This window comes from Lynx rufus, unplaced genomic scaffold (genome assembly GCF_022079265.1).
Source record: "Lynx rufus isolate CCGP_SWC_20201006 ecotype Redwood Valley unplaced genomic scaffold, mLynRuf1.p SCAF_5, whole genome shotgun sequence".
Lineage (NCBI taxonomy): Eukaryota > Metazoa > Chordata > Mammalia > Carnivora > Felidae > Lynx > Lynx rufus.
In genome coordinates this window covers 32,615,938-32,642,592 of record NW_025814867.1, presented here as the reverse complement: position 1 = coordinate 32,642,592, position 26,655 = coordinate 32,615,938, and the positions used below count along the sequence as shown (strand labels likewise).

Here is a 26,655-nt window from a genome sequence, read left to right as displayed (position 1 = left end):
TATTTACTTTGAGTTACACTATATTTTAATTTTTGCTATTTGTCTTCTATTGCTGATAACTGAAAGAACACTCTAGTCTAGAATAACAATGTTTAACAAGAAATAAAATACAAAGCAGTTAGTCAATAATATTTCATATTTGTTAATCATGCCACATTATTCCCAAAGTATCTCTGCAAGGAAAAATTTTACTTTCTCTTCTACATATAGACAAAGAACCACTAAGTAACAGCATGTTTGCCTGAATACCAAAAATGAAATTCTGTCCCTCCCAATTCCTTCCTGTCAGCCAAGGAGAGTTTAAATTAAAAGAAAAAAGAGGCCAGTCCTCATCTGTGCATATTTCCTTCCTATCAGCTCAGCCAAGCCCAGTGTGAAATGGGTTCCATTATCTCTGGTCCTAATGGAGGGCTAGTAAAAACAAACTACAGTTAGAGGCAAAAAAGAAAAACAAAATAGGAAAGACATCAGTTTGGTATATGCTAATCTACAGTAATGATTCACAATTTAAAACTCTCATCAAATGGAAGAATAAAATGATGGTTTGTTTTTGAGAGCAAAATTCGAAATGTAAGCTATTAAAGGTTAAAATACAGCAATATGCCAAGTTAAATAAGTTGCCTTAACGCCATGTAAGCAATTCTAAATCTCCCTCATTTATCCTTGTCTCACTTAAATGCAGAATCTACCTACACTCCAACAGGCACTCATGGTTCAAGGAGTACAGGCTAGAAGTCAGTTCTGCTATTTAGCACCACTCTGGTTTGGCCCTTGAACATCAGCTAGATTTATAGAAAATACCCACTAACACTTAGGACCTTTAACAGTCTTCTGACTTGAATACCTGCTACAAGCCAAACTTACCTGGCCTACCTGAAAGTCTAGTCCTGGTCTTCTCTGGTCATTTCTGCCCAATGCTGCCAAAATTCTGTACAAAAAACCAAGCTCTAGCATCCATTTAAAAGAAAGTATTGTTGGGGTGCCTGGGTGGCTCAGTCAGTTAAGCATCCGACTTAGGCTCATGTCATGATCTCACTCATGGTTTGTGAGTTCAAGCCTCGCGTTGGGCTCTGTGCTGACAGCTCGGAGCCTGGAGCCTGCTTCAGATTCTGTGTCTCCCTCTCTCTCTGTCCCTCCCCCGTTCATGCTCTTGTCTCTCTCTCAAAAATAAATACAAATTAAAAGAAACTATTAAAAAAAAAAAGTATTGTTGGTGTTTTAATACAAAATAACTTACCTAAGGTATCCTTTAGGTTTTTTACAATAGATGCTTTCCGAGCACTGTTTTTCCTTTCCACATAGTTAGAAGGCACAAAACCCGTTTTATTCATGGAGTTTCGAACTCGCCACCAGGATTTAGAGTCATCCAGAAGCCATAATCTCTCATTCTTCTTAATGTCCAGCTCTTGTTCTTGTTGGGCCACATAATCAAATTTGGCTATTACCACCACTTCTTCTGCCATCTTTCAGCAGCTTCAGCACTGTAACCACATAGAAAACATTTTTTATGAGGTTTAATTAATTAGTAGTAGTATACATGCTTTTCAAATGAGATACACCAAAACCCTAAGAGCCCTGAAAGGATTAAAGGAAAAATACGAAAAAACACACAAAAAAACAGGCAATACTAATACTAATCAAAACAAAACTAGTGTAGCTATATTAATAACACACAAAAGGACTTTAAGGCAAACCATTACCAGTAATAAAGAAGTTCACTACAAAAACTAGTTCAATACATAATAGAAGATGTTATGAAATATATTTAACAGCTAAACTTATATGTACCTATTAACATAGTTCCAAAATAGATTGATAGAACCACAGGAAAAGTAGACAACTCCATTATCACAGAGGACAATTTTTAACATACTTATCTCAGTATAAATCAAGGAGACAAAAAAAATTAGTAAGGCTAGGTAAGAACTGACATCAAGGGGTGGCTGGGTGGCTCAGTGGTTAAGCACCAGACTCTTGATTTCAGCTCAGGTCACAATCTCATAGCTTGTGGGATGGAACCCCGTGAGGGGATCCATGCTTGATAGCGCAGGGCCTGCTTCCTATTCTCTCTCTCCCTCTGCCTCTTCCCTGCTTGTACATGTGCACTGTCTCTCTCTCTCTCAAAATAAATAAACTTAAAAAAAAAAAAGAACTGACAGCAAAACCATTAATCTGATCTAATAAACATACACATATATTACTTCCAAAGATAATACAAATGGAATAAACATACAAATTGATCAAATGTTAGGCAATAGAGAAAGTCCCAGTAACTTTCGAGTACTTGGTATCCTACAACCATATTCTCTGACAACCATAACAAAAAGAGCTTTTTAAAAACCTCCTGTTTGGCGGGAACCCTCTTGCACTGTTGGTGGGAATGCAAATTGGTGCAGCCGCTCTGGAAAGCAGTGTGGAGGTTCCTCAGAAAATTAAAAATAGACCTACCCTATGACCCAGCAATAGCACTGCTAGGAATTTACCCAAGGGATACAGGAGTACTGATGCATAGGGGCACTTGTACCCCAATGTTCATAGCAGCACTCTCAACAATAGCCAAAGTATGGAAAGAGCCTAAATGTCCATCAACTGATGAATGGATAAAGAAATTGTGGTTTATATACACAATGGAATACTACGTGGCAATGAGAAAGAATGAAATATGGCCTTTTGTAGCCAACGTGGATGGAACTGGAGAGTGTGATGCTAAGTGAAATAAGCCATACAGAGAAAGACAGATACCATATGGTTTCACTCTTATGTGGATCCTGAGAAACTTAACAGAAACCCATGGGGGAGGGGAAGGAAAAAAAAAAAAAAAAAGAGGTTAGAGTGGGAGAGAGCCAAAGCATAAGAGACTGTTAAAAACTGAGAACAAACTGAGGGTTGATGGGGGGTGGGAGGGAGGGGAGGGTGGGTGATGGGTATTGAGGAGGGCACCTTTTGGGATGAGCACTGGGTGTTGTATGGAAACCAATCTGACAATAAATTTCATATATTGAAAAAAAAATAAAATAAATAAATAAAGCTAAAAAAATAAAAAATAAAAAAAAATAAAAACCTCCTGTTTGGAAACTTCTAAAACTTTATGAGTCAAAGAAGAAATTATAATAGAATTGTGAAAATATTTAGAGAAGTAAAGTAATAAAAAGACTATATAGCCAATCTGTGGGATGCAGCAAAAGGACTATATATAGAGAAATCCTAGTTGTAAATAGTTACATCAGAAAAATCAGAAAACCTTAAATTAATGAACTGAGCATCTGTCTTAAGCAGTTAAAAAAGTAAAATATAAAGTAGAAAAAATGAAGTAATACAAATAAAAGTAGAATTTAATGAAACAGAAAACAATGATATAGGAGAAAGTCTCAATAGAATACAAAGGTAGTTCTTTGCCATGACTAAAAATGGACATAGTTTGGCAAGACTGATAAATGAATAAAGGAAAAACATACCCAAATACCAAGAATGAAAAGGGAGTCCTAATTATGGATGCTTCAGACATTCAAAACACCTGGCAATACTATAAGCAACTTTATTAATAAATCTGAAAACTAAAATGTGCAAATTTATAGAAAAATAAAAACTAAAAAGGTACTAGCATTCAATCTTAGTCATTAAGAAACCTTCCCATAATGAACAACCTGATGTTCATTAAAACCACACAGTTTTATAGGCAAGTTCTATTAAAATACAAGGAATTGTAATTCCAATTTACACAAACTCTTTCAGAAAAAAGAAAGGAAATTTACAAGTCTAACTCACTCTTGAACTTACTAGTTCAGCTCCCTACTTTCTTCAGAGAGATCATCATACATAAAAAGCTATCTCTGGCTTAGCAAGCAAATAAATTCAGCTTTTGGGTTTGGATATTGAATAGCATTCTCCTTTCTCAACAAGGAAGCAAGTTGTTCAATGTTCTCAAAAAAATGCATTTTAGGGGCGCCTGGGTGGCGCAGTCGGTTAGCGTCCGACTTCAGCCAGGTCACGATCTCGCGGTCCGTGAGTTCGAGCCCCGCGTCAGGCTCTGGGCTGATGGCTCAGAGCCTGGAGCCTGTTTACGATTCTGTGTCTCCCTCTCTCTCTGCCCCTCCCCCGTTCATGCTCTGTCTCTCTCTGTCCCAAAAATAAATAAACGTTGAAAAAAAAAAAAAAAAAAGAAATGCATTTTAATCTAGAATTCAACATTCACTAGCATTCAAGTGTAGATAGTTTTGTGTTTATAAGGTAGATACTTTTGGGGGGCAATGCAAGGCCTCAAAACCTACCATATATTCTTTGGAAAGAATGACTCAAGTATGTAAAGCAGTGAAATAACTAATAATGCTAAAATAAGAGGATGATGTAGTATTAAAAAAACAATGAACAGGGAGAAATCAGAAAAATCAATTTGTATTCCTGCAACTTTTCTGTATGAAATTACTTCACTTCCAAATAAGTTACAACCAAGTCTAAATAATTACTAGCACATGATGCAAAAATATACAGCAATGAGTGATAAATTTTCTGAGGCAATAAAAAGCAGAGGATTTTTTTTTTCGGGCATACTTAAGCACTGACTCTGATTCCTTCCCTGTGGGAACTTGCATGTGCGCACGCACGCGCGCACACACACACATACACACACCCTTATAATTAATCTATAAATTTAATGAAATTTAATTGTAGGTCCCAGTGGAATTTATTTTGAAATGTGACAAACCAAGTTTAAAATTTACTTAGAAGAGTAATCATATAAAACCGGCAAATGATATTTTATTAAATTTAAGATTTGGTGTGATGGCGCTGTAGGTTGTATACCCAGAACTTTCTCATTTCCTCACAATATCTCAATTATCCTTCTAATTGTCACCTCACTATTATTGTTTTAGCCATGCAATTGGGGAGGACTGACTCTAGCTTCAAAGCTGTATTTGGGTTAATCAAAGTCATTCCTTCCCATCAAAAGGATAATAATAAGGGAATTCTATAAACACTCCACACACATAAATTTGACAACTTAGAGGAAATGGACCAATTCTTCAAAAAATACAAATTATCAAAACACACTCATTATGAACTATATAATTTGAATAGCCCCATAACTATTCAGGAAATTAAATTCATAATATAAAAACTTTACCCCCCAAAAGAAATCTTCAGGTCCAGATGATTTCACTCAAGAAATCTACCAATTATTTAAAAAACTTACACCAGTTCTACATTATCTCTTCTAGGAAATAGTAGAGGGAGAAATATTTCCCAATTAATCTTTGAAGTTGGTATTACCCTGATGTCAAAACTAGACAACAACAGTATGAAAAAATGACCACCAATATCCCTCATTAATATAGATGCAAATATCCTTAAAAAATATATAAGCAAGTGGAATTCAGCAGTATATAAAAAGAATTAATATGCCATGATCCAGTAGGGTTTTTTCCAAGGATACAAAGCTGGTTCAATATTCAAATATTAAACAGTATAATTCACATTAACAAGCCAAGAAAAATCATATGAGCATATTACTCAATGCAGAAAAAGCATCTGACAAATTCAATACCCATGATAAAAGTTCTCAGAAAAACAGAAATAGAAGGGAACTTCCTCAACTTGATAAATGGGATCTACAAAAAACCTACAGCTAACAACATACTTAATGGTTAAAGACAGATACCTTCCTCCTACAATCAATAACAAGGTAAAGATATCCACTCTCACTACTCTTATTCAACAAAGTGTTGCAAGTTTTAGCCAGTTCAGCAAGGCAAGTAAAGGATATAAACAACACACAGATCAGAAAAGAAGAAATAAAACTCTCCTTATCTGCAGAGGACATGACTGATAACACAGATTCTAAGAAAGCTACCAAAAAACCCCAAAAAAACAAAAACAAAAAAACTCCATCCCAGTACTAACTAGTGAATTCAGCAAGGTCACAGGACACAAGATCAACACGCAAAAATCAACTGTATTTCTATATTCTATGAAGGAACACATGGACACCAAAATTAAAAATGCAATACCATTGGGGCGCCTGGGTGGCTCAGTCAGTTGAGCTTCAGATTTCGGCTCAGGTCATGATCTCATGGTCTGTGAGTTTGAGCCCCGCGTTGGGCTCTGTGCTGACAGCTCAGAGCCTGAAGCCTGCTTCAGATTCTGTCTCCCCCTCTCTCTCTGACCCTGCCCCATTTATGCTCTGTCTCTGTCTCAAAAATAAATAAACATTAAAAAAAAAAAATTTTAATGTGATACCATTTATAATTACTAAAAATGGGAAAAAATGAAAGTGGTACAAAGCTAATAAAACATGAAGGAGACTATATGTTGAAAACTACAAAATGCAGATGAAAGAAATTAAAGAAAATCTAAAAGTGTTTCTGAAATGGAAGACACACAGTAAGGACACTAATTTTTCCCAAAATGATACACAGGTTTACATAATTCTTATCAAAGTCCCAGCAAAATTTTTTTGCTTATATACACAGTATTATTCTATAATTTGGATGGAAGGGCAAAATAACTAGAATAAGCTAACACATTTCTTTAAGTCAATATAAAATGATTTGGGGAAACTTATTATATAGATATAATAGTCAAGTTGTATAATATCAGCAAAGAAATAGACACGTATAACAATGGAAAAGAGAGCCCAGAAACAGACCCATAACAAATATGCCCAACTGGATTTTGATCAGGTATAAAAAGTAATTCACTGGCTGGGGAATGGGGTTTTCTCAACAAATGTTGCTAAGCAAAAGGACATTAATAGCCACCACCCAACCCCTGGCAAAAAAGTACAACACCTAATCTCACATTTTATACAAACACTAACTCAAAATGAATGACAACCTTAGATGTAAAACTATGAAATTTTAAGAAAAATATATCAGGATACAGAGCTAGGCAAAGAGTTCTTAGACTTGACACCACAAGCAAGATCCATAGAAGGAAAAACTCAATAATAGAAAAACAGAGGTAGAAAATGAACAAAAGACATGAAGAGACATTCACTGAAGAAGATATATAGATGGCAAATAAGGACATAAAAAGATGTTCATCATCATTAGCTCTTAAGAAAATGCAAATTAAAACCACATTGAAATGTCACACACACCTACCAGAATGGCTAAATTAGAACAGTAACAATACCAAATGTTGATAAAGATATGTTGAAACTGAATCACTCATACACTGCTGATGAGAATATGTTAAATGATATAGATGTTCTGAAAAACAGCTTGGCAGCTTCTTGTAAAATAAAACATGCAACTACCACACAACCAAGCAACTGTACTCCAGGGCATTTATCCCAAAGAAATGAAGTCTTACATTCACACAAAAACTTTTACCTAAATACAAAACAATTTTATTTATAATAGCCCCAAATGGTAAACCACTCAGATGTCCTTCAACAAGAGAATGGTTAAATAAACTGTGGTACATTCCATACCATGGAATATAATTCAGCAATAAAAAGGGGGGAAAAAATAACTGATATATGCAATAACCTGAATGTAACTCCAGGGAATTATGCTGAGTGACCAAAAAAACCCCCAAATTAACAAAAACCAAAACCCAAAAAACACCAATCCCAAAGTTACACACTGTGTAACTCCACTTATAGGATATTCTTGAAATGACAAATCTATAGCAATGGTGAAGAGATTAATGATTGCCTAGGGTTAAGAAGGGAATGGGAATTGGGAGGGAAGTGGGGGTGGTTTCAAAAGAGCAACATCAGGGATTCTTGTGATGAAAATGTGTATCTTGACTATATAAATATTCATATCTTGAATGTTATACTGTACTATACTTTTGCCAGATGTCACCATTGGGAGAAACTAAATAAAGGAGACACTGGATCTCTCAGTAAGTTGTAAGATTTCTTATGACTGCATATGGATCTATAATTATCTCAAAATTAAAAGTTAAAAATAAAATACATTGATTAGAGATAAAAAAAGCAAAACAAAAAATATAGAAATAATATTTTCACACTCCTGATGTAAGGAAGTCTTTTATTACCATGATTCCAGTATTAGAAACTACAAAACAAAATTTAAACTTTTTTACAGCAAAGGACAGTACCTACTGCTGCTGTAACAGATGATCACAAACTTAGTGACTTAAATTACCTTACAGCTCTGGAGGTCAGAAGTATGAAATGGGTCTTATGAGCTAAAATCAAAGTGTCAGCAGAGTTGTGTTCTTTCTGGTGGCTGCAGGGGAAAATCTACTCCTTGCCATTTCCAGCTTCTAGAAGCTGCCTGCATTCCTTGGCTCATGACTGCACCACTCTGATCTTTAGTGTGATCCTCACATCTATTTTGCTCACTTTAACCTTTCTGCCTCCCTCTCATAAAGACCTTTATAATTTACAGTGGCCCCATAAAGGTAATCCAAAATAATCTCCCCATCTCAAAATCCTTAACATATGCAAAGTCTCTTTAACTATATAAGGTGACATATTCGCAGGTTCTGGACATTAGAATGTGTACATCTTTCAGGAGCCTTTATTCTACCTACCACCAACATCAAAAAACAAAGTTAAGAAACTAAGTTTAAAAACTGGCAAAGAACAGGGGCGTCTGGGTGGCTCAGTTGGTTAAGCATCTGACTTCAGCTCAGGTCATGATCTCACAGTTTGTGAGTTCGAGCCCCGCATCAGGCTCTGAGCTGTCAGCACAGAGCCTGAAGCCTACTTTGGATTCTGTGTTTCCCCCTCTCTCTCTGCCCCTGCTCCTCCACCACTCATACTCTGTCTCTCTCTCTCAAAAATAAACAATTTTTTTTAATTGGCAAAGAACAAAAAAGCAATTATGGAAAAGAAAGGAGTCAAAAAGTACTGTAAAAGATCCACTTGAATGTCCTTATATAAAGAAATGAAAACTAAAATTGAGGCATTAGTCTTTACCTATCAGAGTAACAGAAAAATAGCCCAAGTTTATTCAAAGCTCCCCCGAATGTACAAAATATGCCTTCTACTACTTACTGGAATTGTAACTAAAAATTGATATAAAGGTTGTATCTTTTAATTATGGACATTTTCAACACATACATAGTAAGGAATAGTATAACGAACCCCCCACCTATCACCCAACTTCAATTATCAATATTCCGCCTTTGTGGTTTATTTATCCCCCCAATTTTTGGTGGGAGTGTGGAAATCCTATGATCTCACCTATAAGTACTAAGAGATAACACATACCCCATGAAAATTAGCAACTAATCAAGGGGCTTTTACCTTTTCTGCCATGGGCCTTCACCCCATAGCAAAAAGAAAGTTAAGTCTAGTAAAACCTATTACTCCTACTCAGAATAAGGTTTTAAATGCATAAAAATACAGAAGATTGCAAATACAATAAACTATACTGAAATTCAGCTATCAACATATTTTTTTAAAACTTGTGCCGTTAAAAATATAAGTGCTTCTTTATTAAGTTTAAAAGCACCTCCAACAATTCTTTCATTTCATTCAGTTTTGCTAAGTGTATTTAAATAAAAAAAAAAAATTATAGTTGGTTTGAACCAGGATCTAAACTAAGTCTGTATACTGCACTTTGGTTAATGTTTTAAATCTCCTTAATCTATATAACACAGTTCTCTTTCCCCACTATTTCCATGCCATTTATTTGTTGAAGAACCTGGCTTCATTTGTTCTAGAGCACTTCCCACATTGTGGATTTGACTGAGGTGCATCCTCATGGTGTTCCTTTATCTTCCCTATCTCCTATAAATTGGTAATTTTATCTAGAGGCTTTACTCCCCTGACCCACCCCAGGTTCTATTATTGTTTTTGTAGGAATACTTCAGAGATACTCATGTGTACTTATTGGCATAAAACTGGAGGCACCCTATATCTGGTTGATGTTTAAAATGAATGGTGGATTCATAATATCAAACTGATTCACCTATCATCAAGCTCCCCATCAAAGCTTCACCTAATGGTTTTATCAGCCATTGATGATCACTGCCCAGATCTACTATCTCCAAAATGATGATTTGCTAGCTCAACCTGCTTTAGGAAACTGTGAATGTTTTACTAAGAACATTTATGATTACGCTAATACACAGACCCTAACAGGAAAGACAGAATATATGCTTCTGTGTGGTTAGAACACCAACTGGATATAGCAGGAATATCTGCCCTTTGTCTTTGACATAAATCTTTCCAGTCATGTATCTTTTTAACTTGGTTATTACATTTTAGGTACAAAAGTTTTCAAGAAAAACTTCACAATGATTGTCAAAATTTTAAATGCACATTTCTTTGAATCAGCAACCTACATACTACAGGAAAAAATAATGCAAGTATTTAAAGTTATGTAGAATGTTTGCTGTTTCACTGCTATGAAAAATAAGGAATGAAATGTACACCAAGGGGCACCTGGCTGGCTCAGTCAGAAAAGCATGCAACTCTGGATCCTGGAATTGTAAATTTGAGCCTCATGTTATGTGTAGAGATTGCTTAAGGATAAAATCTTTAGGGGAGCCTGGCTGGCTCAGTTGGTTGGGTATCTGACTTCGGCTCAGGTCATGATCTCACAGTCCTTGAGTTCGAGCCCCGCATGGGGTGGTGCTGACAGGTCTGAGTCTGGAGCCTGCTTCAGATTCTGTCTCCCTCTCTCTCTGCCCCTCCCCCACTCACGCTCTCTCAAAAATATATAAAAACATTTTAAAAAATTAAAAAAATAATAAAATAAAATAAAATAAAATAAAATAAAATAAAATAAAATAAAACCTTAAAAAAAAAAAAGAAATGCACACCAAGAGTGTCTAAATTATAAAGTACTGGTAAGGTAAAATGGCCAATAAATATTAAGTAAAAATGCAAATTCCAAAATAAGAGGATTATAATTCTACTTTGAAAAAAATTCCAATTACAGATGTTTGTATAGGCATTAAAAAGTTCTGGGAGGGGGAGGCCTGGATGCCCTTAGTCAGTTGAGCATTTTGGCTCAGGTCATGATCTCGCTGTTTGTAAATTTGAGCCCTACATCGGGCTCTCTGCTGTCAGTTTAGAGCCTGTTCCAGATCCTACGTCCCCTCTCTCTGCCCCTCCCCTGCTCATGAGCCTGTGTGCTCTCTCTCTTCCTCTCTCTCTCTCAAAAATAAACAAAAAACAAAAGTTCTGGGAGGATATATTGCAAGCTGTAAAAGTGATAGCCTCAATCAGTGAGTGGTAAGGTGGGTAAAACTTAGTCCGTACGCCACAGATCTGTGTGGTTTGAATACATATTACTTTATTTTTTCATGTTTTATTTATTTTTAAAGGAGAGAGTGCAAGCGGGGGAGGGGCAGAGAGACATGGGGACAGAGGATCCAAAATAGGCTCTGTGCTGACAGCAGCAAGCCTGATGTGGGGCTCAAACTCTCAAGCCGTGAGATTATGACCTGAACCAAAGTCGGAGGCTCAACCAACTGAGCCACCCAGGCACTCCTACTTTATTTATTTATTTTTTAATGTACTATAAAAGATAAAACTAATGGAAAACTAGCTAACAGGAACTGGCAGCCAAAATACAAAGTAGGGGTGAGGAAAATTGGGAAAAGTATGACAGAAAAAGAAATGTAACAGAAATAAGGGTATGAAGTAAATTTGCTTTATAGTAGAACCACAACTAACACCTAAATAATTATAACATAAAGCAAAATAAAACAAAAACAAAAAAAGAAAAGACAAAAACAAACAAAAAAAAACCACTAATAAGTTAAATTTCCTCTGAAGATCATTTCTTCAGTTAGGTAAGAGTTAATTTGAATTTAGAATCCAGACAGTAGGAAAAACGATGTATCTTTAAATATGACAAAACATCGGGATAGCTATTGAGGCCAACTGAAAAAGCAAAGTAATGCTTCCTATGTCATGTGTACCCTGAGGCATAAACTAAGAGTAGAATGGGTAGAAACATTTGCACTATTTTAACAGCCATTTCTCTCTTGATCTCTTTTAGCCAAGCTTAGTTCAAATCATATAAATTGAATATAATGTGAAAACAGGGAGCAAATTCACAAACCACATTTACCAAACTAAATGTTTCACTGGAGAAGAGGCTGTTTCTCAATTAGAGGCCTTTCGTGGGGCACCTGAAGTTGGCTTGGGCACTAACTCTTATTAATTTCGGCTCAGGGCATGAGCTCACAGTTCATGGGATCCAGCCCTGTGTCAGGCTCTGTGCTGACAATGCAGAGCCTGTGTGGGATTCTCTTTCTGCCCCTCCCCTGCTCACATGTGCTCTCTCAAAATAAATAAATAAACTTAAAAAAAAAAAATAGTAGGAGCACCTGGGTGGCTCAGTCGGTTGAGCATCCATCTTTGGCTCAGATCATGATCTCGCTGTCTGTGATTTCAAGTCCCACATTGGGCTCTGTGCTGACAGCTTGGAGCCTGGAGCTTGTTTCAGATTCTGTGTCTCCCGCTCTCTCTATGTCCCTCCCCCACTCATGCTCTGTCTCTCTCTCTCTCTCTCTCTCTGTTAAAAATAAACATTAAAAAAAATTTTTTTAAGTAAATACGTGGGTGAATATAGTAAGATTATTTTTTATCTTCTAAATTCTTTAAAACATGCATGGCTCTTGAGAAGGAATATTATAATACCATCATGGGGGTTCATATGTATAATTCATATGATAATTATTATATAAAGTGGGAAGGGCAACGGGACCTATTTGGTTGTAAGGTCTTATGGTCTTTTTTTTTTTTCCCTCCCCAGGGAACATTTTGCTTTTTATTTTTATTTTTATTTTTCAATATATGAGATTTATTGTCAAATTGGTTTCCATACAACACCCAGTGCTCATTCCAAAGGGTGCCCTCCTCAATACCCATCACCCAGTGAGGTCTTATGTTCTATTTGAAGTGGTAAAATATAAATTCTAGATATAATATGAAAAGTCAAGTATACATAGAATATTATAATCTTTAGGGCAATCACTAAAAAAATAGGACAAAGATCTAACCAAAAACCAATAGATACAATAAAATGGATACTAAGAAAGTATTCAAATAATCCAAAAGAAGACAAGAAAAACCTCCACAGTAAACAAATAATTAAACACAAATATATCAATAATTACACTAAATGGTCTTACACTAGAGAGGTAGTTAGATTCAATTAATAAAAGACTATTAGAACCCCATTTTAAATATGATAGCATAAAAGTAAAAGATCATGCAAACAGGAATCAAAAGAAAGGTAAAGCTGCTATATAAATATCTGACAAAGTAGATTTCTGAACAAGAAAAATTACTGGGTATAGAAACAAGAGATAATGAGAAAAAGGTCAATTCACCAAAATGACACAACAATTTTAAATGTATATATACTTAACAGAATTGCAAAATACATAAAGCAAAAATTACTCAAACTGAAAGAAGTAAACAAATCCACTATTCTTGGAAACTACAACTACTCTCAGTAATTCACGGAACATGTATAAAAGCAGCAAAAAAAAAAAAAAAGATTTAAACAATATCATCAACAAAGAGAATCTAACTGACTTACATAACACTATACTTAACAGCAACATAAACATCTTTTCAAGGGCACATGGAATATTCACCAAGACAGATCATATTCTGGACACTAAAATAAACCTTAATGATTGTAAAAAGAATTGATATTGTACAGCATACATTCTATGACCATGACAGAATTAAACTAGAAACCAGTGACAGAAAGATAACTGGAAAATCTCTAAGTATTTGGAAATTAAACACTACACTTCTAAACAATTCATGTTATCAAAGAGGAAAACTCAAAGGAAATTAGTAAATATTTTGAACTAAATAAAACTGAAAACACAACATATAAAATTTTTTTAGATGCAGCTAATAAAGTACTTACAAAGAAAGTTATAGTATTGTCATTAATAAAATGTTAGAAAACAAGTCCCAAATCAATAATGTAAGTTTCTGCCTTAAAAAACTAGAAAAAGAGCATGTTAAACCCAGAGGAAACAAAAGGACATAATAAAGACCAGAAATCAGTGAGACTGAAATAGAAACTAGAGAAAAACCATTGAAACCAAAAGATGTTCTCTGAAAACATCAACAAAATTGATAACTCTCTAGCAAGAATCACCAAAAAGACAAATTACCAATGTAATGAAACATAAATGAAAGAAACCTAAAACTAAAAACATAATGAAATACTGTTGCTATGGTCTGAATGTTTGTGTCTCCCCAAAATTAATGTTGAAATCTTAACCTCCATAAGGTGATAGTTACTATGAAGCAGGGCCTTTGGGAGGTGATTAGGCCCTAAGGATAGAGCCCTCACGAATGGGATTAGTACTTTTATAAAAGAAATCCAATACAACTCCCTAACCCCTTCTACCATGTGAGGCTACAAGAAGCTTGCAACATGGAGGAGGGACTCACCTGACCATGCTGGCACCCTGATCTCAGACTTCCAGCTTCCAGACCTGCAAGCAGTAAGTTTCTGCTGTTTATAAGCCACCCGGCCTACCGTATTTTGTTATTATCAGCCCAAACATAATGATACAGAAACTGGTACCAAGAATTGAGGGTACAGCTGTAACAAATACTTAAAGATGTGGGAGTGGCTTTCAAACTGGATAATGGACAGAAACTGGAAGTACAGGCTAGAAAAATTCTACATTGCCATGAACAGACCATTAAGGGTAAATTCTTCTGAAGGCTCAGAAGTGGGAGACATGTAGGGAAAGCCTCAATCCTTTTAAGAGAATCCCTAAGTGGTCATGAACAGAATGTTGACTGAAATACAGTGTTAAAAAAGAGACAACGGGGGCACCTGGGTGGCTCAGTTGGTTGAGCATCTGACTTCAGCTCAGGTTATGATCTCGCAGTTCATGAGTTCAAGCCCCGCATAGGGCTCTGCGCTGACAGCTCAGAGCCTAGAGCCTGCTTCGGATTCTGTGTCTCCCTCCCTCTGCCCCTTCCCAGCTCATGCTCTGTCTCTCTCTGTCTCTCAAAAAAGAATAAACATTAAAAAAAAAAAAAAAAAAGAGGGAGACAATAGACCGAAAATGGAGTCCCTCATACTAAGCCCCTTGTCAGAAAACTAAGACTCAATACCTAGCATAATTGCAGTTTCAGTCTCTCCCAGAAATTTAACCTTTAACCAGTCGATCTGAAATTACCTGTCAGCACCAGTGAGGTACCCTTCCATCCTCCACCCTACCCAGCACCTTTCCATCCTCCACAGGAAGGTGGCCTCTTTGCTAGAAACGTCCTTTTCCTGCCTTTCTCTACCAATAAAAGGCTTTAATTTTGTACAGCTCTTTGGAGTTCCTTTCTATCTGCTAGATGAGATGCTGCCCAATTCATGCATCATCAAATAAAGTCAGTAAGATCTTTACATTTACCCAGTCGAATTTGTTTTTTTAACAACAGTAAAGGCCAATCTGTAACATCTCAGACAGAAATAAGGTAAATGTTATTGGAAACTGGAGGAAAGGTGATCTTTGTTAGAAGATGGTAAAGCGCTTGGCTGAACTGTATTCACATCCTAGTGTTTTGTGGAAGGGTAGAATTTGTGAGGATGAAACTGGCTATGTGACTGAGGCCATTTCTATGCAAAGTGTTGAAATTGTGGCTTGGTTTCACTTGAGTGCTTACAGTAAAACATGAGAAGAAAAATATCTTAAAGATATAATTGTTAATCAAAAGGGAAGTTAATTTAAAAGGTAGAAATTCTCAGTCTGCTGTACTGCCAAAAAAAAAAAAAAAAGAAGAAGAGAACGAGCGAGAGAGAGAAAACACATTCAGAACAGAACACTACGAGTGTGGCAAGAGATTCTTTGATAGGGATTTGTAAAGGTGTGAACATGGGATTCAATCAGCCACCCCAGCAGGAAATAGCCAATATGAACTGGAAGGAGACAAAGATGAAAAAAGACTGTCAGTGTTCTTAGATTTAATAGGATGCAACATACAGATATGCCACTGCAAATGTGAGATACTCTTCAAGACAAGGGAAGAAGGACCCAAAAGGTGATTCAGAGATCATTAAGGCCACCTCCCCCATCTCAAAACAGAAGGCCATTACCTGGGTTTCAACAGGCTGGAAGACTGCCAGCCCGAAGTCATGGAGGCCAGGCCAGTAGAGCCACTGGCATGTTATTCCTTAAGGAGCACTGTGCCTCAGGCTGTGCCCAGAAAAGCCATGGACAAAAATATTTAAAAATTTAACATTTTTAATGGTGAAAATATTTGAACAGATACTTCACCAAAGAAGACAGAGGTTTCCCCCACTACCTGAAAGTACAGCATTCCTATGAAACCTTTCACAAGCAAAAATGACATACAATGTATCCCCTTCTTTCTGAAAGTTCAAGTCACACCATTTTGCTTTTACTAAAGAATATCTCACGTACTAAGCACCTGTTTTTGACAACCGAAAGAAATCCAAAGAGGATTTTCGCTTTTACAAAAAGTCATTACCATACTGACGTAGGTCTTTAAGTGGCATAATGTGAACTTTTGGAAAGAGGGGATAGTGTACAAGGATCACATATAAACTCATATGAAGATCCTCTGCATCATTAGTCATTACAGAAATGCAAATTAAAACCACAAAATGATATCATGACACAGCAAATTAAATGGCTTAAAAAGATAAGGGAGGTAATAGGAAAGGAAGAGAGGGGAAGGGAAGGAGGGGACATACAGAAGGAGGGGGGGTGGGAGGAGGGGAGAGGGGAGAGGGGAGAGGGGAGAGGGGAGAGGGGAGAGGAGAGGAGAGGAAATACAACAGTACCAGGTGTCAATAAGGATGCAGAGCAATGGGAACTCACACATTGCGCTTGTGGGGATGCAAAACAGTATAGCCACCTAAAGGGTAACAGTTTGGCAGCTTCTTATAAAGTTAAACATAGATTAACCATATACAATGTCCTTGAAACAGACTCAAAAGGCTACTTATGACATCCTGGACTACAAAGCGTGAGGGGGTGGGGCGCCTGGGTGGCTCAGTCGGTTAAGCTTCTGACTTCAGCTCAGGTCATGATCTCACGGTTCCTGGGTTCAGGCCCCGCACTGAACAAGGCTTTGTGCTGACAATTCAGAGCCTGGAGCCTGCTTCAGATTCTGTGTCTCCCTCTTTCTCTGCCCCTCCCCTGTTCGGTCTCTTTCTCTGTCTCTCAAAAATACATGTTAAAAAAAATTTTAAATATATTAACAAAAAAAAGCATGAGGGGGTGAAAAACTGTTCTGTATTTGGATTGTGGCAGTGATTATATAACTGTGTCAAATCTCAACCACACTCTAAAAAGTGTGAATCTTCCTGAATGTAAACTAAAATATTTGGCAGAAAATATTCACTGCTCAGTCTGATACTTTAAATGGACTTGTTTATATTCACATATGATTCTGTATCATCATGCAATATACATTCACTAAGTTTTGCAGATCTTCAAATGTTGACATTTTATTATAAAATATCATTGCATTCATACAGCCTCTAGAATCTCCAGAGTAAAAATGGAAATTAACATCTCTGTATAATGAAAATAGTCTGGTCTTGTAGACTCTTTAAAAGGTATGTTAGGAACCTCTAGAGAATTGCTAATCTAAATATAGTAATAATAACATCAGGCCAAACACCTAAAAATATATTCTTCCCCAACCTACTTTTATATTTTATACATTTACTGGGTATATTTATATATTAATGACACTAAGTCTGTCAAATCATGTTACCAATCATATTGTGTGTGATATGTAAACTATGAGGAAGAGTACAGTTTGCTATGTATATAGGCCATGATAAATATGACCATTTTTGGCAAGGCAATTGTTACATTCTGAGAAGTATGGAATTAGCAAGTGATAGAAAAAAATTCTAAAAAGAAATCTCTCATGCTAATACAAATGCAATTTTAGACTCTCTTATAGTTTAACACATAACTTGACAATTTCCTGTTTCTGATAAAAATCAGCAGAGTGACAATACCCAAGTGACTAACTCCGGAAGTTTGGTTGGGTTACAGATCTTTCAGTAAACAATGAAGGGGGAAAAAAAATCCCCAAATACCTAACTTCAATATGCTGTAAGTAATGCAAAAAGACAAAGCAATTCATAAAACGATTTTATTCTATTCATTTTAAGCCCTACTATCTTGTCAAGTAATTTTGATTGTTAAACACTCTTACAATGAAACAACACAGGTAAGAATCCCATCATGGGGAAAATAAAAGATTATAAGCTAGTCTGAAATAAAGGCTCTTAAAAAAAAAAATATCAGGACTTTTTCTTTTTAAACAGGTCAAATAAAATGCCACCTTATTGTATTTAGTTTTGCAAATATCACTTTGAACATATCCTCAATAGAAGCAAACAAAAAAAAAAAAAACCACAGGCAATAGTTCTGTGCATACCAAAATTAATTCAACAAATATTTACTAAGTAGTTTTTACAGACTAACAGTACACTGAGCTAATAAGGCCTGAGAGTAAAGAAAGGTATATCAAGCAAAACATGTTCTCAAAATAATCAACTGTAATTCTATTTTTCAACAACTTATTTAATTAATGCTTTACTACTCCCTATATGATTATTTTGTCAGCTATCACAAAATTTTACTTATTACTCTCAATTATAAGCTGTATCAAGATCACCTTAAGAACATATCACCATTTTACACTCTGAAGAATATTACATTTTATATAATCTAAAGAAGAAACCATTATACATTACCACTAAAGTAAAAGGAATAATCTTGCTAATATTACTAAATGATAAGTAATTGTGGTATAAATCACCAATTATGAAAAAAAGTAACATAATGAAGAATTTACTGGCATAATTAATACAACAAATGTAAACACATTAACTGATTTAATCCTTATTGTACTACATGGCAATTAAACCTAAATGGGTTGATAATCAACTATACTCATGTTTTTAATATGCATTTTTTAAACTGTGATACATATGATGGGCTCAATTTTTTCCCCTCCAAAATTCAGATGCTGAAATCCTATCTTCTAGTACCTCAGAATGTGACTGTATTTGGAGATAAGGTCTTTAAAGAGGTAATTAAGGTAAAACGAGGTCATTAGTGTAGCTCCTAATCCAGTAGGACTGGTGTCATTATAAGAAAAGCTGATTACCAGGGCACCTGGGTGGCTCAGTCAGTTGAGCATCCGACTCTGGCTTAGGTCATGATCTCAAGGTTCGTGAGTTCCAGCCCCACGTCGGGCTCTGTGCTGACAGCTCGGAGCATGGAGTCCGCTTTGGATTCTGTGTCTCCCTCTCGCTCTCTCTGCCCCTCCCCGACTTGTGCTCTGTCTCTGTCTCCCAAAAATGAATAAATGTAAAAAAAAAATTTTTTTTTAAGAAGAGCTGATTAGGACACACACTATGCAAAGACCATATGAAGACACAGAGAAGACAACCATCTACAAGCCAGAGAGAGGCCCTCAGAAGAAACCAATCCTGATGACAACTTGATCTTAGACTCTAGCATCCAGAATTTTGAGACAATAAACTTCTGTTAAGCCACCAATCTGTGATACTCTGAAGGGCAGCCCTAGCTAACTGATACAATACACATAAAATTTATCATCTGAACCATTTTTAAGTGTCCAGTTCAGTGGCATTAAGTACGTTCATCATGTTGCACAATTATCACCACTATCCATCTCAAGAACAATTTTGATCTTGCAAAACTGAAATTCTATACACTTTAAATCATAACTCCCCTATACAGCCAAACTACCAAGTAAAATTAAGTGTAAGAATAACAGTCATTTTCAGACAACCATTCTCATAAAATTTAATTCCAATTTACACTGACTTAGGAAACAACCAGACAATATGTTCCAGCAAAACAAAGGAGTAAAGCAAGAAAAAAGACACAGAATCTAGGAAGCAGGAAAAGCAATGAATAAAGGCAAAAGGAATTTCCAAAATGCTAGCAAAAGTAAATTAAGATCAGAAGCAGATCTAGAATAAACAGTCCAAATTGGAGGATTCCAAAAAAAGAAAAAAAACTGGTAAAATTATCTGACAGATTAGGCTATTTATAGAACTGTTGGAATATGGGAAGGCTTAGCTATAAGTTCAAAGACAACAAAGAAAATTTTAAATGTAAACCATATAAATTTCTTATAAATTAAAAAAATTACACAAGAAGTAAAATTTAATCATAGTAGATGGGTCAGCTATAAACAATATGTATGTGTTTTATATAGTCATAATGATGAAAATCCCGAATATGAATATACAATTTTAACTAAGACAATAAGGCTAAGAAAGGTTAAGAAAATAAATGGGGGCACCTGGCTGGCTCAGTAGGTACAGCATGGGACTCACGATCTCAAAATTGTGATTTCGAGCCCTAGCTGGGTACAGAGATTGCTAAATAAATAAATAACCTCATTAACCTTAACAGAAAATCAGTAGGTGTCTAAAATTAATCCATCAGGAGATAAAACAATTACATGTTTTTTATTTATCAAAGTAATAAATGAATATAGTTTAAAATGTCAAATAGTACTATAAGGCCTCTAACAAAAGTTAACAGTCCTTTGTTCTCCTCCTCCTTTTTCCTCCTGCTGGTCTCAAGAAGTCATCACTTTCAACTTTTTACGCTGTTGCTTCTACAAGAGCTCAAAAAATTTTTAAGTGATTATTTCTTGAGGCAAGGGGGTAGAAAAAGGAGAGCAAAGGTCTGCTATTTTTGTTATTAGGCCTTTTAGCACTATTTGACATTTTAATTTTTTTTTATATTTATTCATTTAAAAAATTTTTTTAATGTTTATTCATTTTTGAAAGACCGTGAGAGACAGTGCAAACAGGGGTGGCGCAGACAGAGAAGGGGACACAGAATCCGAAGCAGACTCCAGGCTCTTGGCTATCAGCACAGAACCTGATGGGGGGCTCGAACTCACGAACTGTGAGATCATGACCTGAGCTGAAGTCGGACACTTAACCGACTGAGCCACCCAGGCACCCCAATGTTTACTCATTTGAGAGAGAGAGAGAGACAGAGAGAGAGAGAGAGAGAGAGAGAGACAGAGAGAGAAGTGCAAGGTGGGGGAGGAGCAGAGAGAGGGAGACACAGAATCCAAAGCAGGCTCTATCTAGTCTCTGAGCTGTCGGCACAGAGACCGACACGGGACTCAAACCCATGAATGAGAGATCATGACCTGAGCCGAAGTCAGATGCTTAACCGACTGAGCCACCCAGGTGCCCCAGCACTGTCTGACATTTTCATCTATGTTCATATATTACTTTGATAATTAAGAAAAAATGAGAAAACCTCACTAATCCGTTAAAAATCAAACTTAAGTCAACCAAAATGGTGAATAGCTAGCTAGCTGACATTCAAGCTGTATGAGCATCCATTTTCTCTTCTTTTCATAGTAGTGTTTCAGCTTCCTTCTCAGACCCTATCCTCTCCATCCCTGCCCCCATCCACCAATTCTATATTGACATTCTTTAGGTGGAGTTCCAACCCAGGGGTAGTATATGCAATCAAGCACAGCTAATCAGAATATTAAATCCCCTTATTTCCTGTGACTAGTGAAGAATGGGCTTAAAACAAGTTGTTGATTCAGAAAGTTTCTTAGGATGTCTACATAGGTTACTGGGAAAGCACTCTCTCTTTTCCCAACAGACTTAAACCTGAAAGCAGAGTAAATGTCACTATACAGAACCCGACAATGAAGCTGAGAGGTGCACAGAGATTAGATTCTATTTTTTGAGCCTCCAATTCTAATTATTCCTCAACCCAGAATCTATCCCTGGATATTTCACTTCATAAACCAAAATTACTTTTCTGTTAAAACAAACAAATAGGGCCAATATACGATAACGAGCACCTGAACTGAAAGAAAAAATAGAGTATCAAATTTGGTTTTTTGAAGTTTGTTTGTTTACATAATCTCTACACCCAGCGAGGGGCATGACTCACAACCCCAAGATCAAGACAGCATGCTTTCAACTGAGCCAGACCGGCATCCCTAGAGTGTCAAATTTAAAGGAAAAAAAGCACACTCTGTAAGAAAGACTTCAGAAGTAAGAAAAATGCAAAAGCAAGGATAAAATAAACTAAATGGAGATTAAGAAAACCCTAATAGCAAGTACAGACATTCCCAAATTTAACAACTCTGTGTGTGTGTTACGTGTAAACACTCTGGACCAGGTTTAATGAAGGCTAACACTGGACTCTTTCATTGCCTGATTGCTGCCTCATAGCTCGCATGCATGCTCCCAGAAAGGGCCTGTCCCAGTTGGCTCTGCCTTATCGCCACAGCGTCCCCACCTGGCTGAAGTTGATGTCTGCCGACGTGAAGGAACAGATCTACAAACTGGCCAAGGTCCTGACTCCCTCATAAATCAGTGTAATCCTGAGAGAGACTCATATGGTGTTGCACAAGTACATTTTGTGACAAGCAATAAAATTTTGAGAATTCTGAAGTCCAAAGGACTTGCTCCTGATGTTCCTGAGGATCTCGACCATTTGATTAAGAAAGCTGTTCGAAAGAATCTTGAGAGGAACAGAAAAGGATGTTAAATCCCCACTGATTCTGATCGAGAGCTGTCTTCACTAGTTGGCTTGATATATTATAAGACCAAAGGAGTCCTCTCCCCGCAATTGGAAATATGAGTCACCCACAGCCTCTGCCCTGGTTGCATAAATTTGACTATGTACTCACGCAATAAAATCATTGTCTAACTAGAAAAAAAAACTAACACTGAAAACGATGTGGATCTTATGAACAACCAAACCCCTGACTTAACCAAGCTTTCACCTGTCTATTATTTATCTTTTTAAGGCTCTACTATGTGCAAGACACAGTATGAGCTATCCAGCTTACAAAGATAAGTCTGTCCTGAAAGAGCTTACAAGCTAGTGGAAAAAGTTCTATTTCTTGCCAATATTACTTCATCTGTAATGCTGACTTACATTAAACTTATTCTGCTCACATGAGCATCACAAACTATGCCAATTGCATTTGTAAACTGGGTCTAATGTACTGCGAATGTTTATATACATTTAGATACACCTTTGACTAAGCCAGTAAAACCACCTGTCTTCACTTCTGGTTTCCAGATTCCACCAATTTTAAAGTGTAATATAAAAACAAATGGTCTGCCTTTAACTCCAAAGGCCTTAAGAACAAAAAGTATAATGGTCCTAAGGAGGCAAGCTAGGTACCAGTATAAAAAAGATCCAGAGAAGCAGCATAACAACTTTATACCCACTAGTTCTAAGACAAAAGCCATGCATTCTGGTTTTATTCTCTTCCCATAAGTTAATGCCAAAAAGGGAGCCACTAATATTTGGAGAACGGGGGCGCCTGGGTGGCGCAGTCGGTTAAGCGTCCGACTTCAGCTCAGGTCACGATCTTGCGGTCCATGAGCTCGAGCCCCGCGTCAGGCTCTGTCTGGGCTGATGGCTCAGAGCCTGGAGCCTGCTTCCGATTCTGTGTCTCCTTCTCTCTCTGCCCCTCCCCCCTTCATGCTCTGTCCCTCTCTGTCTCAAAAATAAAATAAATAAACGTTAAAAAAAATTTTTTTTTTAAATATTTGGAGAACGGTTTTTCTACTCACTTGTGCCATCAACTGTGGAGGTTCTGTGAAAAACAAATAATCTTCCTGAGACACCGAAGTAGGGATTTCATTCGGTCTAGACTGCCTCTAACCTCTAAGTGCTGGGGAGAAAGACCCTCATAAACAAACCTGTCCTTTACCTAAGGGGAATGGAGCTCCACTAGGTGACTGCACCCTCAAAAATAAAATGGCAGTCAGAAACTAGAGAACAAAGGTCATGATAATAAAAGTAGATTTAGGTTAATCTCTTACATCTTTGTCACTATTATCTCTAAATTGATTCCATATTTGGCTATGTGGGCTGTAAAAGAAAAGGAATGAGAGGTATGTCTAGATTTTCTACCTCACCAGCCAAGTTGACAGAACCCCCAACAGGTTTTGGGTGAAAACAGCTTTGGCGGGGGGGGGGGGGGGGGGGGGGGGCGGCGGCGCATGTTCGTTGGGCATCTACTTCAGCTCAGGTCATGATCTTGCAGTTCAGGAGTTGGGGCCCCATGTCAGGCTTGCTGCTGTCTGCGCAGAACCTACTGCCTCTGTCCCCACTCTCCCCCACTCTGTTCTTCCCACTTGCACTCTCTAGCTCTCTCAAAAATAAACATTAAAAAAAATTCTTTTAAATGTTTATTTATTTTTGAGAGAGAGAGAGCACAAGCAGGGATGGGGCAGAAAGAGGGAGACACAGAATTTGAAGCAGGCTGGAGACTCCAGGCTCTGAGCTGTCACCACAGAGCCTGACACGGGGCTTGAACCCATGAGCCATAAGATCATGACCTCAGCCAAAGTCGGATGCTCAACCGAGCCACCCAGGCACCCCAAAAATAAACATTTTTTTTAAATTATTAAAAGAACAAAAGAAACTACAGCCTCTGAGATCTGATTCAAAGAAAAAAGGAGTATAGGAACCAATCCAGGCCTGAGAACAGAAAACCCCACACCACTCTCACATTAAGTGAAGTAATACTCCACAGGTACTTGCAAACTGTTAGATTACCACATACAAAGGCCTAGGTCTTGAGGGTTAATTCTCTTCCACCATCAGTGAGCCATCTAGCTTCCTCAGGCTATCCCTAATCTGCAGGGCTGGGAGTTGTGTCCTAGGACTATTCAAATACTACTTTGATAAATAAGGATCTTCCAAGTCCAGGATCTGCACCTGAAAGTGACTGCCTCCTTCAACTTTGTACCCTAGGCAACTTGCTTGCCTTGCTCTAGTCTCAGCTCTGCTCTACTGCTCCTAGAAATAAAACATGCTTAACAAACAAGAGTTGCCATTAAACTGCCTTGTCATTAATTATGAGTCAAGGAATGTCATATTAACTTCCTTGAAACTCCATTTTCTTATTGTTAAAATAAGAGAACTGAATCAGATTGTATCAAAAAGTCTCCTGAGTTATATCAAAACTATGATCATATCAAAACTATTAACTAAATTTCTCCTTAAATTATCTGGACTAAATAAAACCAGATCTGTATTGTGTTTTCTAATGTTTTCATCATCTTAGCCCCTTGGTATTCTAGTCTTTACTCTTTAATAAACTCTTAATTACCAAATCTCTTTTAAGTGTCATTCCAAGTCATGTTTCCAAAGTTGTACATATTTCCAAAAGAATACACACAGCACAGGGGACAGTGAAACTATCATTTCCCCATGCTATATAGTACAAATAAGGTTTAGATTATACCATCACATTTAGGAACCATATTCTCCTAACATATACTAAAACTTGTATGTAACGTGAAATTCAGGACATATTTAACATGCAATTAATCATAATATGAGTATTTTCACATGAACTGCTATACTTAATTCTAATTCTCCCTCATGTTCTCCATGTGCTTATGTAATTTGTATTCAAAAATATTTTCAGGGCTTTACCACCTAAGTCTTACTATTAAAATTGGCTTATATCTTTATCTTTTGGCTTATGCATGCAATAGGACCTACCAGAGAGTTACAGAGAACCAGTACACTATCACTTAAAATTCCTAGGGGTGGTGGAGCCTGGGTGGCTCAGTCAGTTGAGCATCTGACTCTTTATTTCTGCTCAGGTCATGATCTCATGGTCGTTAAAATGGAGCCCCAAGCTGGGCTCTGTGCTGGTAGCACAGGGCCTGCTTGGGATTCTCTCCCTCTTTCCCCGCTCCTCACCAGCTTGTGCTCGCTTGCATGCATGCTCTCTCAAGATAAACAAACATTAAAAAAAAATAACTAGGTGTGAAAATGCTTTCTAAAGTACAGTACTTATCTACTCCGTAGGCACCTCACATTTATCCCTACAAAGTTTCTGCTTCTGTGCTCTATAATTCAGTAAACAGTAACACTATCAATCTAGTTATCTGGATTAATGAAACCCTATTCAGTCAATCCCTGCATCTCAATTCTTGTCCTTTTTACCTCCTTCATAGGACTCAAATGATTCCATGTTATCTCCATTCTCACTACCATCACCTTAGTAGTAATGAAGGCATTTGTCTCCTTAAGGTGTCTCTTGCTTTCCAGTCTTATCCGCTTCCAGTTGGAAGCATTTGGTTTTCTTCTTAGGAAAAAAAAAGTATCAGAAAACAAAAATTCCTTCTTTTATGTATCCGCTATCTAGACTTAAAAACTAAGTAAAAGGTCTCATATGTGTTTATTTTGAAGTATAATCTGAAAAACAAGGGAAAAAAGACTAAGAACTCTGAAACTATAATGAAACTCCCTTTTGTAAAGTTATGAGAAGATTCTGGGAAGACGGTGGCATAAGAAGCCCTCCAAATTTGGTCTCTCCACCTAGACAAAAATTGTACTAGCAGAATCTGTCTAACTGAACTATTTTACAATTTTGGAGACTACCCCAAGGCTTGAAACTTCCAGAGGAAGTCTTGGACTATTAACTTTGGTTAATTTCAGTTAGCTCAGCAATGGCTAGTAGTAGCATCTTCCACTCCCCAGGCCCATGCCACGTAGCTGTACATTAGTTCCAAGAGCAGCTTTCAAGAGTCAAAATGAGCAATAAGGATCCTGTCATCCATATATCAGGGATCTGTGTTCTGACAGTTGAACGATGCTTCTGATCACTGAGGTGCTGACAGAGGCATATGCGTGCACGCGCACGCACACACACACCAATTATGTAAGCCCTTT

The 26,655-nt window shown here is 37.0% G+C and overlaps 1 protein-coding gene and 1 pseudogene across 3 annotated transcripts in view; one reads left to right on the top strand and one right to left on the bottom strand.

The window, feature by feature from the left end:
• Positions 1-26,655, bottom strand: part of NCK1 (NCK adaptor protein 1) — an 89,569-nt gene that overhangs the window by 22,895 nt on the left and 40,019 nt on the right. For 2 of the 3 annotated variants that reach the window (XM_047098903.1, XM_047098902.1), the window contains exon 2: positions 1,238-1,481. In XM_047098903.1, the coding sequence (XP_046954859.1) occupies positions 1,238-1,463 (226 nt within the window). In that variant the 5' untranslated portion in view covers positions 1,464-1,481. Of the gene's footprint in view, positions 1-1,237; positions 1,482-14,365; positions 14,385-26,655 lie in introns of those variants that run through there. The other variant, XM_047098904.1, reaches the window with a different exon arrangement.
• On the top strand, positions 22,175-22,639 carry LOC124526142 (40S ribosomal protein S13-like; annotated as a pseudogene).